General features: G+C 40.7%; 4 protein-coding genes across 5 annotated transcripts; 1 reads left to right on the plus strand and 3 right to left on the minus strand.

The window, feature by feature from the left end:
- Positions 1–725: 725 nt before the first annotated feature.
- RB195_005043 (uncharacterized protein) lies at positions 726–1,097 on the minus strand (the record flags this gene model as incomplete). Its single annotated transcript, XM_064177325.1, has 1 exon — positions 726–1,097. One exon carries the CDS (start codon positions 1,095–1,097, stop codon positions 726–728), a length of 372 nt encoding a protein of 123 aa, XP_064034450.1.
- A 558-nt stretch (positions 1,098–1,655) lies between these two features.
- RB195_005044 (uncharacterized protein) lies at positions 1,656–2,258 on the minus strand (the record flags this gene model as incomplete). Its single annotated transcript, XM_064177326.1, has 1 exon — positions 1,656–2,258. One exon carries the CDS (start codon positions 2,256–2,258, stop codon positions 1,656–1,658), a length of 603 nt encoding a protein of 200 aa, XP_064034451.1.
- A 3,514-nt stretch (positions 2,259–5,772) lies between these two features.
- On the minus strand, positions 5,773–11,779 carry RB195_005045 (uncharacterized protein; the record flags this gene model as incomplete). 2 transcript variants are annotated; one of them, XM_064177328.1, is made up of 16 exons in its annotated part: positions 5,773–5,883; positions 6,133–6,152; positions 6,197–6,254; positions 6,328–6,454; positions 7,145–7,200; positions 7,243–7,315; positions 7,379–7,535; positions 7,590–7,674; positions 8,752–8,818; positions 10,121–10,193; positions 10,258–10,347; positions 10,934–11,037; positions 11,098–11,182; positions 11,245–11,353; positions 11,463–11,646; positions 11,709–11,779. In XM_064177328.1, the coding sequence occupies 16 exons, from the start codon at positions 11,777–11,779 to the stop codon at positions 5,773–5,775; spliced, it is 1,470 nt and encodes a 489-aa protein (XP_064034452.1). The 2 variants fall into 2 exon arrangements, with proteins under 2 accessions (XP_064034452.1, XP_064034453.1); XM_064177327.1 differs by lacking the exons at positions 5,773–5,883; positions 6,133–6,152; positions 6,197–6,254; positions 6,328–6,454 and adding an exon at positions 6,531–6,582 and having other exon boundaries at positions 7,145–7,315.
- A 2,378-nt stretch (positions 11,780–14,157) lies between these two features.
- On the plus strand, positions 14,158–15,468 carry RB195_005046 (uncharacterized protein; the record flags this gene model as incomplete). The annotated part of the gene is made up of 4 exons (XM_064177329.1): positions 14,158–14,244; positions 14,717–14,869; positions 14,933–15,094; positions 15,220–15,468. 4 exons carry the CDS (start codon positions 14,158–14,160, stop codon positions 15,466–15,468), a joined length of 651 nt encoding a protein of 216 aa, XP_064034454.1.
- Between the last annotated feature and the right edge of the window lie 18 nt (positions 15,469–15,486).

Consider the following 15,486-nt stretch of genomic DNA (forward strand, 5'->3'; position numbering starts at 1 on the left):
AAGAAACATACACATCAATGGAAGATTTCATCTATGTTTTCTTGTAGACATTTGACTATAAATGTCTGAACAGTCTACATTTAGACTTGTTTTAGCAGGTATACTCCTCCGATACCGCAGTTATTCGTAAACATGACTTGACTTAATCGGCGGATTGATGCGACGCGATTACCCTCATCTTCTTGTGTAGGTGCACCATTCTTGAACATAACTCTGCCAAATCTTCTCGATATTCTACGAGAGCTGGCACGGAATCGATACATTCGTCGCTATTCCATATTCTGCGAAACCTTACGTCTCGCCTGAACTGCCTAGCTACGCCGAGTGTCCTCCTTCACCACCTAAGTCCAGAACATCCATTTTCAGCCGGGGGTCTCTCCCAGCTCGAACCCGACAAACTCCTCAGAACTCATTGAACAGGGCGATCTGCTGGTCTCCTTAATATATGACCAAAGAAGCGAAGGAGATTATGCGAGGCGCCAAGCAGCTTTCTTTCCGTGCAATCAAACCTATTCATCACCCTAGACGGTGCTGCCCAAGTCTCCGATCCGTACATAATGCGAAATGCAGATAGGTAGATTCGCAGCTAGACTTCGTTGCTGATGTGAGTCGACCACAGGCACTTCGTCAAAGAGTTAATCGCAGAAGTGGCCTTAGCGTATCTCTGCTAAATATCTTTCGCATACCCGCCGTTGTTATTCAGCATACAACCCAGGTAACAGAACTCATCGACGAGTTTGAAGTTTTACATTGCTTCCCGCGAATATAACAACATCGTTGCCGTACTCGAGATCGGTCAAGGGGCACCTTGATGGTGCAAAGATGATGTCAGCAGGGCACTGACAGACTGTTCTTCGCATGATGTCATCAATAGCTAAGTTGAACAGGAAGGATCCTGCCACTGCCCCTTGTCTTACTCCGATTACCACCTCAAACGGTTTTGTATATCTGACTGGTATTCGAACTGCAGTAGCTCTTCGTTGATTCATGTCATCAAGCAGGCGAACGAATCCTCCTGGTACTCCATCGGCCCGGAGCGCGTTGGGAAGACGGTCTCGATGAAGAGAGTCAAAAGCGGCTTCAAAGTCCAGAAACATTAATTGCAGTAATTTCGAATTTCAAACTTCAGATTTCGACCACTCTCCTAACCATGACAACAGACGAAAAAGCTGGCTTTCCAGCTGGCCAATCGTAGAGGATTAAAAGATGTAAAAAAAGCTTGCTCGTCGCACACTTTTTTTTTGCGACGCTCAGTAAGTCGGCCAAGGATAATCCGTCCAAAACCATGTACATAAGACGCAGCAAAGAGATTTCCCGATAATTCTCCGTGACAACTATAACTTTCTGTGGAGGGGGATTATGATAGCGTGTCTCCACGAGTCAGGTATCCTTTCGTCTATCCATATTGAATTTGAAGTGAACCCTCCAAACTGGAAGGATTGCTTCAGCGACAGCCACTCCATTGCCGGTGTTGATGACTGGAGGACATCTTTTCATCTTGCCGCTGTACTGCTTCAATGAAGGATATGCTTTCCGCGGGTACTTGTCCTCCGGTGCTTTTCAAACTCCTTCGCTCTTGACATCCACTCGTTTGCGCGGTCTCTTGAAACTGGCGACGCAACTTCCTCCTCAGGCGCTTTTCCTGAATGAAATCGTCAGTGCTGCGGGCGATCCATAAAGGAATATACGAGAATTTCATATTCGCCTATGCGAAGACAAACTTCTTCCGCAGCATTTGAACCGGAAGTGTTTCCTTTGCAGCCTCCTGGGTGCACTTTGTGAAGGAATCCGCATAATAAAGCTTCTCCCTGGTCCGTACTCCAATATGAATAGACACACATTGGTGGAATTTCGTTCTGCATTCTTCGTCTTTCAGGCCTGTCATATCGATTTTCAGTTGAGGAGGACCTGTTAGGTTTCTCTTGTGGAACAACTGTCCTAAGGCTTAGAAGAACTGGACGGTGGTCAAAGTCGAATAGAACGTACCAAATAGCTCTGGATTTTCGGATATCCGAATGAGGGATGTTCTTCGACAGAACGTAGTCCAGCTGAAGTTTAAGTGTCCTCATCTTCCGCTTGAGCTGTCCTTTAGACATTAAAAGCGTCAATCCCTGGCACGTGAGCTGATAGCATAGATCATTTCCCTTAAACACGGAAGCGATGATGAGGCCCGTCTGTTCACGTAAGTCGACCAAACGGTCACCGTTATCCGACATGCACTCCACTGAGTAAAACCATTTTCCTAGCTCAAGTCCCATCTTCGCGTTTGCTTTGATTCTGATAATGACCACCTGTTCGCTGGGTTTTTTTAGACATTGTGTTCATCATAGACAACGTTCTTATTTTTGTCCTCAGTGGTTTCCGTGGGTGCGTGGGGAGCTACGATTAATATTTAGTTTACGTCTTCTGGGATTCCCAAGCCGTACAAAGACGCATCTAGACGACGTTGAACCAAATCCCTGCACCAGCTTGTTGTAATCGTTCCTCACAACTACCGCACAACCACCTTCTTTCTTCTCATCAGCATCGCCGCAGTATAGTGTAATTTTCGATGCTGATGACGTGCCGATCTCTCATGCGTGTTTCCTGCAACGCAGCAAACGGCACACAGAGGGCGGCTTGTTGGAGTTCACCCGACAATGTTCGGCAGTTCAGCGTGACGAAACGAATGCCTTGTTGCCAAAGATTTCATGCTCCGTTAAGGCAGTCGACCTTCCCGGTTATAGGCTTTGGTGATGTGCTGGACGACAGCATCTTTTTGCAATGTATGGGAATCTTTCGCCATGCAACAGTCCAGGTTATATAGCTCCCAATGTGTTCACTTTCCCAATGCGTACACTCGAACGCCTGATTGCGTTAGGTTAAAGCAGGGGCACCAGGAGCAGGTAGCAATCAGACTTGTATACGCGGCCTCCTTCAAACGTTATTGGCATGTATACGCGACTCCATTCGTAAAACATAAAAGGATAAAAGGATAAAGTTCCTGGCGTTAATCAATCCGCTTGGGATGCGCCCCCACGTTCACTTCAATTCAGAATCGTTTGAAGTTTACGAACGTGTATCTGGCCTATACAATGACTTGCGGTGGCTAGCCGATGTGTCAGGTCGGTGCTTTTATCCTCCCAGACAAGTCTGGTACCACTTTATCGACCCTGGAGGGATGAAAGGGTTGGTGAGCACTAGGGCAGATTCGAACCTCCGATCGATCGTGCAGGAAGCGGAACCTCTAACCGCTACACCACACCCGCCTCTCGTAAAACATATTTCAAGGTACTAAACGTTTTCATCCTTTTACTCAACAGTTAACATAAAATGAAAAGGTGACATAGTTATAAGATGACTCACAATGTCTCATTTACTTCACAACGAAACAGTTTGGAAGTATTTGGCGGTGCTGGTGCACAATAATGTCGCTAATTCCAATTTCTGGGGCCTATACACCGTTCTGTAGAATCTTTCTCTCAGCGCTTTCTTTGTCGAAAGGCCGATACGATACAGTAGGACCCATCTCACCCCACTTAATCAGTTTCTGAGCGCATCATTCTGACAAATTTGTACCCATCTATCTCCTCTCCGAAATTTTGCACTACACAACCGTATACACATATACACAGAATAAATCTGTTAACACATAATACGAAAGTGACTGGAATTAGTTCAGGTGTATTCCCACTCGAGAATATCATGCTTTGCGAATTACTGGTAGAATAACACCAAACTTACAGTCAGCGTAGAATGTGTTATAAAGCGGTGACGCGACGCGTCCTCGGCAGAAGCGTACACTGAGCTCTCCATAGTATGCGTGAAGCTACCTCAACATTTTTTTCTTGCTGCTTTTTAAAGTCCTTCACTGTTTTTTTTTCATATAGTTCATGATTAGAGTTGAGTAGTCTTTGCAAAGCCATTTTCCACGAGAACCTACGTGATTTTTTGATTGATTATTCCACAGTCGCAATAGTGATAGACAATCAAAGTTTTGAAGAGAAAAAATCGTGAAGGAGACCAGAAAACTCGTCAATATAAAATACCTAAGCATTATGACACCTAATCAATTTCACTCCGTTTTCATGTCACATTGGTACCTAATAATCGGGTATTTTTTATACTTTCAACTCAAGCTATGTCATTTTTCAGGCATCTTCGCGCTCAATATTTCATATCGTTAAAATAATTCATGATCATAGTCGAACTTTCGCAACGTATAAAGTGCCTTCCGATCAATTTACAGCAGCTTTTCAGCTTTCTTTCGAAAGTGGGGCACAGTTTCAAGGCAGCTTGAATGGAAATGAAACGGAGCATACCGATTGATTTTCTATCAAACGCAGCAGAATTTCAAAAACGATACGAACTCAGAGTGGACAATATTGTGTGTTAATGGACGTTGTCAAAGAACATTTCACTTACATATTACCCTAAAAAAGAATTCTAGTAGTAATCAGGTAAGCTATACTCTATTTATCTATCTATTTCTTGCTTACAACTGCAAAGACAGCATTTGGAGATTTGTATTGGCCCACTGCGGCGATATTTCCAACCGAAATAACGTCACTACATTTTCAAGAGAAACACTCCAACTAAATGTCCTTCTAGTATACCTTCTCCCCTTTACTGAACTAAAACATAAAAATCCTGCTTCATTTTGTTAGGGGACCATCTGATATCTCTTATTTGTAGCTGGACGTGCCTAGAATAAACAAGTCTCGGCAACTATATATAAAAGGACTGCTTTTTGAATTCAAATAGTTTTACATATTTCTTCAACCACGTAGTTAGTTCAGTTAACAAGCTTGGATTTTTCAACTTACAATAAAACCACAACTTTTACAAACCATTACCAATCTTGGCACCGACATCAACAGTTTCATAATTAGGAACACATGTAATCGATCGAATGCAACTAGTCGATTGTTGATTGAAACAAAAAATAGGAAGCGATAGAAAAAAGAGTTTATTGTAGGAAATACACCGAAATATATATACAATGTTGTGAATGTTGAAATGAAAGTTTTTGGTATTATAACTTGAAAGTAACTCTTGATGGTGACTACAGTGACCCATTTCAAGATCTTGTATGTACATCCTCGTCACAAATAGCTTGATTTCTTAGATGTGGTCATTTTTAATCGGTCAATCATCTAATCGAAGCATAAGCAGCATCACATAGAATTGCTTTTGTAAACACACTAAACACTTGAATTTCTAACCTGACTGTACTTGCTTACGAACATACTTAATCGAACAACTAGCAGTTCAGCATCCTAGACGTCATTATAGGCAGTATTCCGATGTTATGTTCTTTCCATTAGTAGTTAGGGTAGGGAACGTTGTCTTCACGAATGCAAGCGAATGTGCGGAGCACTTCTATAAACTTACAAATCCACTCTCTTATAAATTAGCGGTTCATAGAAGGATCCAGACTCCTTGCTTGCCAGAAAGTTTTCCTTTTTTGCTGTATACCCTGCCCACTAGTGGAAAGAACTTAACACCTACAATTCACACAAACATAGCCCTTATGCACATTGTTATCCGTAAAAGATGAACAATAAAAAAAAATCCCAGTTGGGACAACAGTAGGATATTCAGTGAAATTCCTAACAGTACCTGCATTTAATTTTGAATAAAATGGTGGTTGACTAAAATGTGGTTTGCAATCACGTGCAAAAGCACATCAAACAACGTTGCTGCATAGATCAAGATAAACAAAAATACCATCCAATAGCATGTTCAGAGCACAACAAATTTCCAGATGACTCTTTTGAGTTAGTAGAGCAGTCATGTGGAATGTATCGCATATACGAAAAATTGTTGCAAATTTGTACAGTGAAAGGTTGGACTTGCAGAACGTTTGAGGTGGAAACAGCTAGAATCTTGAGTTTTGAACATCTGAATTGTGGCAGAAATTTGTTTTGAGGAGAAGCAAATGTAATATTGGATACAGTAAATGAGACTTTTTTTCAAAAATCTCATCATCGTGGGCTCGAGAACAGATACTGTCTAAAAACGTGGAGAGCTAGCGAAAACCGAAAGAAAATCCAATACCAGTTCAAAAAGATCTCAGTGGATGTTCCACTAATTTCCACCCATACACAAAAATATACAAAAAAAAGTCATATACAAAAAAGCTTCTCTTACCATTTCCTTCACCACTTTGGCTGGAACTTCTCTAAAGTCGAATTTGGCATGAAACGACACCAACTCAAATCCAGTTCATTCATAGCGTAGCTCATTGGCATGATCATGGCCACAAGTGCGATCTGACCATTTGGACGATTATTGTAGCGAAAAAAACAAAAAATAAAGGAGGTAACAAAAGAAGTTCAGTCTTACCGTTGATAACAATGCTAACCACAGCCAGAATCGCACACATCCCAACCGGCAGCAGAGATGCCACTGTAGACAATACACCCACATAACATTAGTCCAGAACATACCAACGTCGAGGAATGTGGTTGCTCTGAAGCGAATAAATTACAAAATGTTGGCATGGTACTAAGTTTTTCCTAGAAGTTACTTTGTAAATAACGTACCACTCACGCCAATGAATGAATGTATCGAAAAGGAAGAAATGAACAGATGAAGGCACTACAACAAAAGTGAAGGTTTCAAAGTTGCAAAAAAAAACGAAAACACTAGTTTTTGTTTCAATTTCAAATTTTAACAAACTAACACAGTATGAAAACAACTTATATAGCCGATAAGCAGAGAAAAAAACCAGTTGTAGGACCCTAAGCCAGCATCGGAAAATCTATTCTCACAATGCAAATTCTCACCAATAGGTCAGAGTAATGTAGAGGCACCGCCGTAAGCATGAGAATGCAGAGAAAGGCTTGAAAAGTATTGAGATTTACTCTTCCTACAATTTCACACCTTTGTAGCTTACTTTCACACATCATTACTCAGGAGTCCAATTGATGACAAGATTGCAGGGAAGAAAATCCAGATATTTCTTTCACTAGTGTTTTTTTTGAGAATGGAAAGAAGGATCCAATTTCACAGATAAAATTGCTGTTGTTTTATGTGAAGCAACCACAATAAGTCATGAGTTTTTGGAAAATTTGTAGTTAAAAAAAAAGATGCTCTGACTGTAAAAACGATACTTATAAAACGTCAAATTTGTTGAGTTGATATGTTGACTGAAGCTTACCTGAACACGAGTAGAAGCTCGTAGTTATCGTAAGCGCGTTGTCCCGGCCTCAAATACTTGAACTGCGCTGGTATAAATGTTTTTCTTATATTACCGACCAATATAGCGAATGAGGTGATCATTCTCAGAAATTGTAGCAACAGCTCAATAGAGTCGGCGATTTTTTTTCGTCTGAAATGAATACCGACGTGTATTGAAGTCTTCGTGTGCTTAACATCTTGCATAAATGCTTACCGTCGTTCTTGTCTAGCTGCTTCTCGCAGCTCTTCGCGGATGCGGCGTCGTACTCGCTGTGTTAGTGCTTTCCGGTCTCGCTTTGCTCGTTTTTCACGTTCCTTTTCGTCCAGAACATCATACGTGTTCGTGAAATTTGGCACCAGGATATCCAAAACTGAAATAGTCGACGATATATTGACAAAACGTGGGTTCTCAGGAAAATGCTAACCATTTGCGTCGACCTCGCCTTTCCCGTTTGCTTTGCTCTTTAAAGGCTTTGGTATTATATTGATGACACGACTCCATACACTCCTCTGCAATCAACAAAAGAAACGTTGCGTTAACTGCTGAATTATCATCCAAAATTTTTTTCTAGAAGAATAAACCACAAACAACACTGGAATAACATACAGAACGTCCTTTAACTTAGCTCCTTCTTTTGGAAGAAGACACCTTTGGTACGCACTGTGATTTGCCTCTAGTAGAACCAGTAACCACGAATCTGTGGAGAATGTAGTTGTTCTGACAAGCTTATTTACGGGATCAGGCCATTGCCTCCTTTGAGAATAATTGAACTTCCATGCGGAAAGTTTATAATGTTAAATCAAATCAACCATCACCAAATGGGACCTTTCGGCTCGCTGGCCAGGCTTTGGGAAGATATCGCAATGGAGAGCTTCAATAAATAATGTGAGGCCCACTGAACAATCACCACAGCGTGAGAGCTTGAAAGTCAGCAAGAAACCCTAGTTCTAGAATTGATACGACGGTATAGAGAGCCGAAGAAAATAAAGACCGAAAAGGAAGGCAGCAAAATAACTCTGATTTCTATTGCGATATTCTGTCGATTGTCTCAACTTGTCGATGCGATTGTCTCTTTATCTCTTCAACAGTTACATCGTCTTGGTTCCTCACCATTTTATTCAAGATATACTTACTAATTCAGAGTTCCTTCCAAAGTCCTACGTGATATGATATCGGTGAAGCATCATACGGTACTGGTCTTGGTGAAGAGTGGAAAGAGTAGAGGAGAAAGCTGGACCTTGACACTTCGAAGAATAGCGAAGAAATCTATGGGCCTCGGATGCCCCACGGGCGCTCATTAGGATAAACATATCAAATTTTCCAGCAGTTTCCCGGAAAACAACAACGTGAACCATATGATCCCCGACTGAGAAGGAGGAAATAAGCAACAAGGTAATAAGCAGCACTCATGAACATTAAAGATAAAGTGAAGGAGACTAGAAACATCCGGATTCGCGTCGTTTAGAAGAAATAAAAACCATAATGTTCTTAAATTGGGCAACTCTTATGCAACAGAAACCGAAAGTATTACTAGCGTCCACTCTAGTAAGACGATTAAGTAAGTGAAAGCTACAGAATAGGCAAACCTTGGACTCCTCGCTGTCACTTCGTCGAGGACTTGGGCGGACAGGAATAGTATCCTTGAAAGCCACGCTTAAAAAACACTGTAATTGAGGCATAAGCAGAAGTAATGTAAAATGAGTGTATAGAATATCTGAAGACTGGATTACAGCTGAAATGGAAGCAAATAAAATAATAGATTGTATCCATGTTTTACCGAACGATTGGGGTCGAAGGGAAGGTTCGTGAGATAGGCACAGAAAGTACATGGGTTACAAGCAAACAAGGCGGTCATCCTAGCAAGCACGTGTTGCATCAATTACTAATTTGTGGCATAGTGGATCTTGGCGACTACCATGTCGAAATGTCACAAAGAAAATGCAGGAGATCAAAACATAACCGGATAAAATGAACTGTTCACAAACTCTACTAATTAGACGAAACAGACTTTATATTGGTCACCGAGTGATCTATTGGTTGACCATCGCGCCATTACTATTGACATTTACTAATTATTTACAAACGAATACATTAGATGTTTTCTGAGTCTTCGTATTTTTCGTACTCGGCCAATGTGGGAACAAACTGCAACTTATTCCAGTCCGTGCTACGTCAGGTAGGGAATTCTCAAGACTAAATCTTAAGACGCGTTGCCTAGTTATAATGAAGTAGAATTGTAATTTGTGAAAGAAGATCAAAAAGAAGTTCCCCAGAAGTATGCCTCGAGGTAGAAACCAATAGTGGATCAACAAAAGTTTCGGTAAAATGGTCAAAGATTTGTAAATGAGTGTATAAGTTTCGATTATTCTAGTTTTATCAATTAATCTAATTTTGTGCCCTTTACATGGAATTTCTGTGAACCGCGATTCGTTCTATCCCAATCTCTTTTTCTTACTTTGCCACCACTTCTCTCAGCGTTCTATTACAGCTCGATCACAAATTACCAGTAAAGAAGGGCAAGACTTGCATTAGATAGTGCCCGCTCCTCGATTCCTTCCAAAAACCCACACTCAAGCAGAAAAGTTGCACACAAAATTAAAAAATTGAATAGTGCTTCTAAAACTTGAAAAAGGCTGAAGGTTAATATCCTAACCTATTTATCAAACTATATGAAGAAGAGTAAAATCTGCTTTTTCACCGCATCTGTGAATCAAATTCAGTAATAAATGAAAACACAAAGAAAACAGAAAGCAGAGGAAAACTTAATAATAAAAGTAAACCGGATAGCTGATCAACAGTATAACAAGCTCAAGTTCCAAAAAAACATTGGTTCGGATGTAGCATTGTTTTAAAAACATTCTTTTCATAACTGTTCAAAAAACGGAAAATAACTAATTTAAAAACTCTGAACCAAGACAAGCAAGTACTACTTCAAAAAGAAAAACAAAAAAAAACCTGTTCTGCGTGGCATTCCCGCCATTCTTTAACGGATTTCCGAGCAGCGTATTGAACTGGCCATTGCCTGCTGCTAAAAAAAACAACCGTACGTTCTGTCTCAAATGAGGATTGAACAAAATAAATTGTAAGAATACCACTGTTGCTGGCTGACGACTCTTTTGAAGGACGCGAGGGTCGAACAGGAACTGGAAGATCGTTTTCTTCATCTGCACCGCCGCGTTGCCCTGCAGAAAACGACTGGACTGCAGTGTCTCCGAACATCGGTGGATATTATCATATGGAGAAAAAAATGAGTTTGCAAAAGGCAAAGAATTCCGCTGGACTACGCCGTTGTTCGCGATGATGACCAGCAGGTAGTAAGGTGAATTTCATCTCTGACAAATATTAATGCCTTGCACCCGGTTGTCGAAGTACGTGCGACATTGAAAAATGTACTTTAAATTCACCATATGGATGACTGCTTCCAAAAATATAATACTTTGAGAAATTTCAGTATGTAAACAATTTATATTGTTACTATTTTATGAACTAAAATTAGCTACCAATAGTGTTTACAACAAATAAATACTATTGCAATAACTGCATTTTCCACATTATAAAACATGTGATTGAGGATAGCATTTGTAACGAAAAAGTGCTAGAGTTGTTGGTGTTCTATGTGCCTGACTGGGGTGCAAAGGATTAAATGCATTCGGACCGATGGAAGAGACCATTGTCATGACTACATTCAATACCAACTAGGGATGGAATCATCACCCTCATCCATCGTCGCGAATAACTGTAGACCGTAGCGGCAGTTTACAAGCTTACTCAGTTCCAAATCAGCTTGAGAATCAACGGCCTGTCCGATATATACATACTTGCGGCACTCAGCTTCCTCCTCCGCAATGACTTCGGGAATCACTCGTGGACCACTACAAAGCAAGAAAAGGAGTTTGGTTCAGAAAGGTTCAATTATGGGAAAATGCAGGTACCACATTGTTGTTTTGCCAGTTAAAGCGACATCATTGTCGTCAATGTCGTTCTCACTTTCGGAAGACGCAGACGACGAACTGCCATCTGGAATTTGAGCGTCATCTTTTAGAAATCAAACGGCCAAATAAGGAACTATAAATACTCACCTGATTTTAGCCTTTGCTGCTCTCGTTCCCGAATTTCGATGGTGTCCATTCGCTGCAAAGCACGCTCGGCTTTTGTACCTTTGCCGCCATAAAGAGCTAGATAGAGTTGCTGAAAAGAGTTTCAAAAAAGCTTCGGAAGAAAAAGCAACGAACAGTGCAGTAAATTGCTGAAACCCTCCTCGATGACTGCATTTAAAGTTATTGAAAAAAAAACACACCTTGTACGTCTTATCTGGATGTTTCGTGTACCGCTTCCAAATCAAATTACTCCATACGACCATATAGTTTTCACGACGTAAAGATTGAAAACACGTGCAAAGAGTAAGATGCATCCAGAACCATAACAAATCATAACTTTTCCACAGAGTAAAGTAAATACAATTTGTATACAACGCAAGTGACCTGAATTTGAAGAAACTGGTTTTATTTGAAGAGTTCGATTTCAAGAAAGAAATTGGAAATACCAGTTGAGATGTGCCAGGCAGGCGAGAATCAGTCGATATACGAACCAGAACAGGAAACAGCACCACTTCATTGTTGCAACTCCCAGTAGTAAATAGCTATTGGTAGACTATACCATCTAAACAAAACGAGCAGAATCAATAATAACAAAGTAAGTGAGGACCAAAGATAATGATCGTAAAGAAAATCCAACAGGATTATCTCAGACGGCGTATTGACTACATATACTGGAACATGCGAAATTCTGGTGTAATTCTGTGTATCCTGTAAGATTGAGCTAGTTTCTACTATATTTCTCATCAGAATTTCTAGAGAAATCTTCCTCAGCAACATAAGGTCTAGAAAACATTATATATATATATATATATATATATATATATACAAACACATTTAACACTGTCTACGAAGACATTTTCCAAAACGATAGTAATGCAGCACTATTCAGCAGATGCGACAACAGAAAACCGACTTTCTTTGATAACTTTTTTATTCGAATAAGAAGAATAGAACCAAAAAGAAGATAAGAGAAATATAGCACTATCCACCATATAGTTATAGACATGATAAAACAACACCCACCTTCCAAACCTATTTAACACGATGTAATGAAGGAAAGAAACCGGTCCGAATAAAAAACAAAGAACAACGCCCTCCCACCGAAATTGCCGTTCTGTGTGTTAATGGATGTGCTCTATTTTCCAAAGTATGCTCCATTGCTATTGTCGTTAGGATTTGAGCACGCCGAAGAACATCGAATCCAGCGGATAACGTCCATTCAAACAAGTCTTTAGGTGCACAAAAACCAACCAGTAGAACTTCCAACACCTTTTACTATACAGCAAACCACCTCATACCAACAATTGGCTCGCTGGTCCCGGGGAGAGAAAAGAAGGCCTATATGAAGGTTCAAGCTCTCTCAATGAACTCCGCGATCCCCCAAAAAGTACGCGTATACGAAGTGGTGCATCTGATACAATCATTTGGCTTTGTTCTTATTCAATCATATGAACATTCCAGCGAATCTTTTTACCTCAGAAAATGAGTAGTATGGATTCCAATCGATTTATTGTAAAATTAGTAACAATGCACTGAGCAGGTGCGCTGGACTGAGCAGATCTAGTCTCAGTCAAAGCTGCAACGTCCGAATCCGTGACTCACTGAGTACAGAGACGAGGAGTAGCATCATAACTCTATCAAACGTTTGAATTTTGGAAGAAAACAAAAAAAAAGCAAACTTATTGTTATACAACAACACCGAGTAAATAACACATTAGTGAGCTATTGGTGACATTATTACCACGAAAAACAAGAACAAAAAACAATGAGAACATCTTGTGAATATATGATAGCGACAACGAGGACTCCTTTCATGTTCTAACAACGGGAACTGCACCCAATAGTACAACCGCCACCTAAAATCTTTCAGAATAAGTTCTCTCCATTGTTACCAAAGAAAGATAGCCTTGGAAAAGTTTTCTTGGGAAATGCACAAGAAAGCAGATGTTGTGACAAACTACGACTTGTTTCTCAAGCGAGTGGAAAAAAATTGATAATTTGTTTCTTTAGTGCCAATCTGTGACAATCTGTGAAAAGAATTTCTCATTATTGGTCTTCCATAACAATCGCTGATGTGCACGAGAAATACGCAAAAGCTCCGAGTATTGGCATGAGAGCTTCCGCTTCCAGTCTTCATCTTTTGCTCCTCAAGTTTTATTTACATAGTGTACCAACTGATTCAGAGGTTGGAAAAAAGACTGCTATTAACATTTTCCGCTGCGATTGGCTTACTGGGTAACTAGAGTCTAATTAAAAGCTAGGACATGTACCATACACTATGTTCCATCAGGTTAGTTACTGGTTGGTCACTATGCAGTTTCAGACGTTTCCACAATCGAACCCAGACTTAAAGGCAGCACCCCACAAATCTGGGGTGGTACGGGTTTCAGGCGGGTAATACCTATAGGAGAGCGTAGATTGTAGGAAAGAGGGTGATTCCGTTCATCTCTCCCTGTATCAGTGGAAACGTACGACCCCAAACTGTTTCTTACGATGGCTTCTGTTGCAATGTGCAAGCGTTGCGCCCCGCCCCTCCTGTGATTCGTTCGAATTGGTTTTCGACCTCGCTTTGTACCTCGTAAGGACAAACGCCGTTCCAACGTCGTCTTTTAGGACACTTAATGGAACTGAGCGAGATCACACTCATATCCGTTTCTACACCTCGATTTCTATATTAGTTCATGAGGTTCATACAGCACGTCAATTTCGTGGCCTTTTAATGCACAAGCATTCCATGAAATACGTTATGTAGATCATTCTATCATTATCCAAACTTTGTAGCAGTGAAGGAGATGTCCATTAGTACTGTTTATTTCCATTCGCATAAAAGCCGTAGGCGGTGGCCTATCGAACATCACATCTTTGTTACCATCATCACCGGTAAATCCCCATCTGATGGATGGAATCGTTGAGAACATCCCAGAAAACCCCGAAGACAGTGATGTGAACCGAAGACATCCATGTTCAAAGTTATTTGTGCGGGTATGTTTCTGTTAGTTTGGGGCATTGCATGTTCAAAGGTAATACAAGTTGACAGTGTGAAGGTAACTTAACTTTGACCACTGCGTCATAAATGCATGGATAACATTCCACGCATGATTTTCGTCATGGTGGGGTTAAGTAAGCGGTTGCACTGGGAGTGGGGATGTCAAGTCACTACTTCCACATGGACTACAAAGACGAGCGAAGCTGGCGAGATGAGTGGCGCATTTCGATCGCTGCCGCAGTTCCACCACACGCTCGAGCGCGTCTGCGCAACTTCACCAAGCTTCACGTCGTTTTGACTCCATTGGAACTGGAGGCCCACCCTTCTGCCAGAAAACGACACGCCACTGCGTAATTAACAGTCACTGCACCTCGAGTGGATAGACTCGACACCCCGGTTTACACTGTTCAATGATTTGATCTCAATTATGGTAACATGAAGTGGACTGACTACTTTACACTTTTTAAGACAGTGACTGTTATCACCTGTATCCACATGATCATTCATCGTCGCGTCACTCCGCTTCAAGACGACTTGATACGATGTCGAACACTCTCATTTATCCGAACATGCCCTTCAAACCCAGAAATGGACAAATTTGCCGATCCAGACACTGCAGATGTTTGTTCTACAATTATAAGTACTTTAAGTTGTCAGATGTAATATCAATTATTGCCATTGAAGCTTTGGAATTTTGTGATTCGCTGGGTGATGTTTGGTTCGTTCCCAATGTTGTCGCTGGCGGCTATGCTTATTTCGGGCCCAATGATGGGACGTTGGCCTCGTCTTATAGAAAGGGTATTCGTCAATCCAACTTTGATGCATGTTTTCTGTTTGTTTTCCTTGGTTAGTTGTTTACTCTTATACTATATTTGGTTTTTTTTAAACATAAGAACGTAATAATTCAAATGTAACCCAGGAAATCAGTGAAAAATGACTCTTCGGACATTTCTGCCTTACATTTGTTTCAGTTCTACATGTTCTTGGAATCGTTGTTTCGTTCATTCGCTTTTATATATGGAATTTCAAGCGTTGAACATGGTACTGTGACCCCGTGGGGTGAATATCTGATAGCATCACTGTATTCTATACTTCTATGGTTTTTCTTCTTAAATTTTCTTGTGAATATGCAGTTAACTGAGTTTGATTGCCGAACAGCACGTGAAATAGCCGGCGGTATTGGAGACGAGCAAAATCTTGTACCGAATGATCAGGAGTAAACAACTGCTTTTATGTCA

The sequence above is a fragment of the Necator americanus genome, chromosome I, assembly GCF_031761385.1.
Source record: "Necator americanus strain Aroian chromosome I, whole genome shotgun sequence".
Classification (NCBI taxonomy): Eukaryota; Metazoa; Nematoda; class Chromadorea; order Rhabditida; family Ancylostomatidae; genus Necator; species Necator americanus.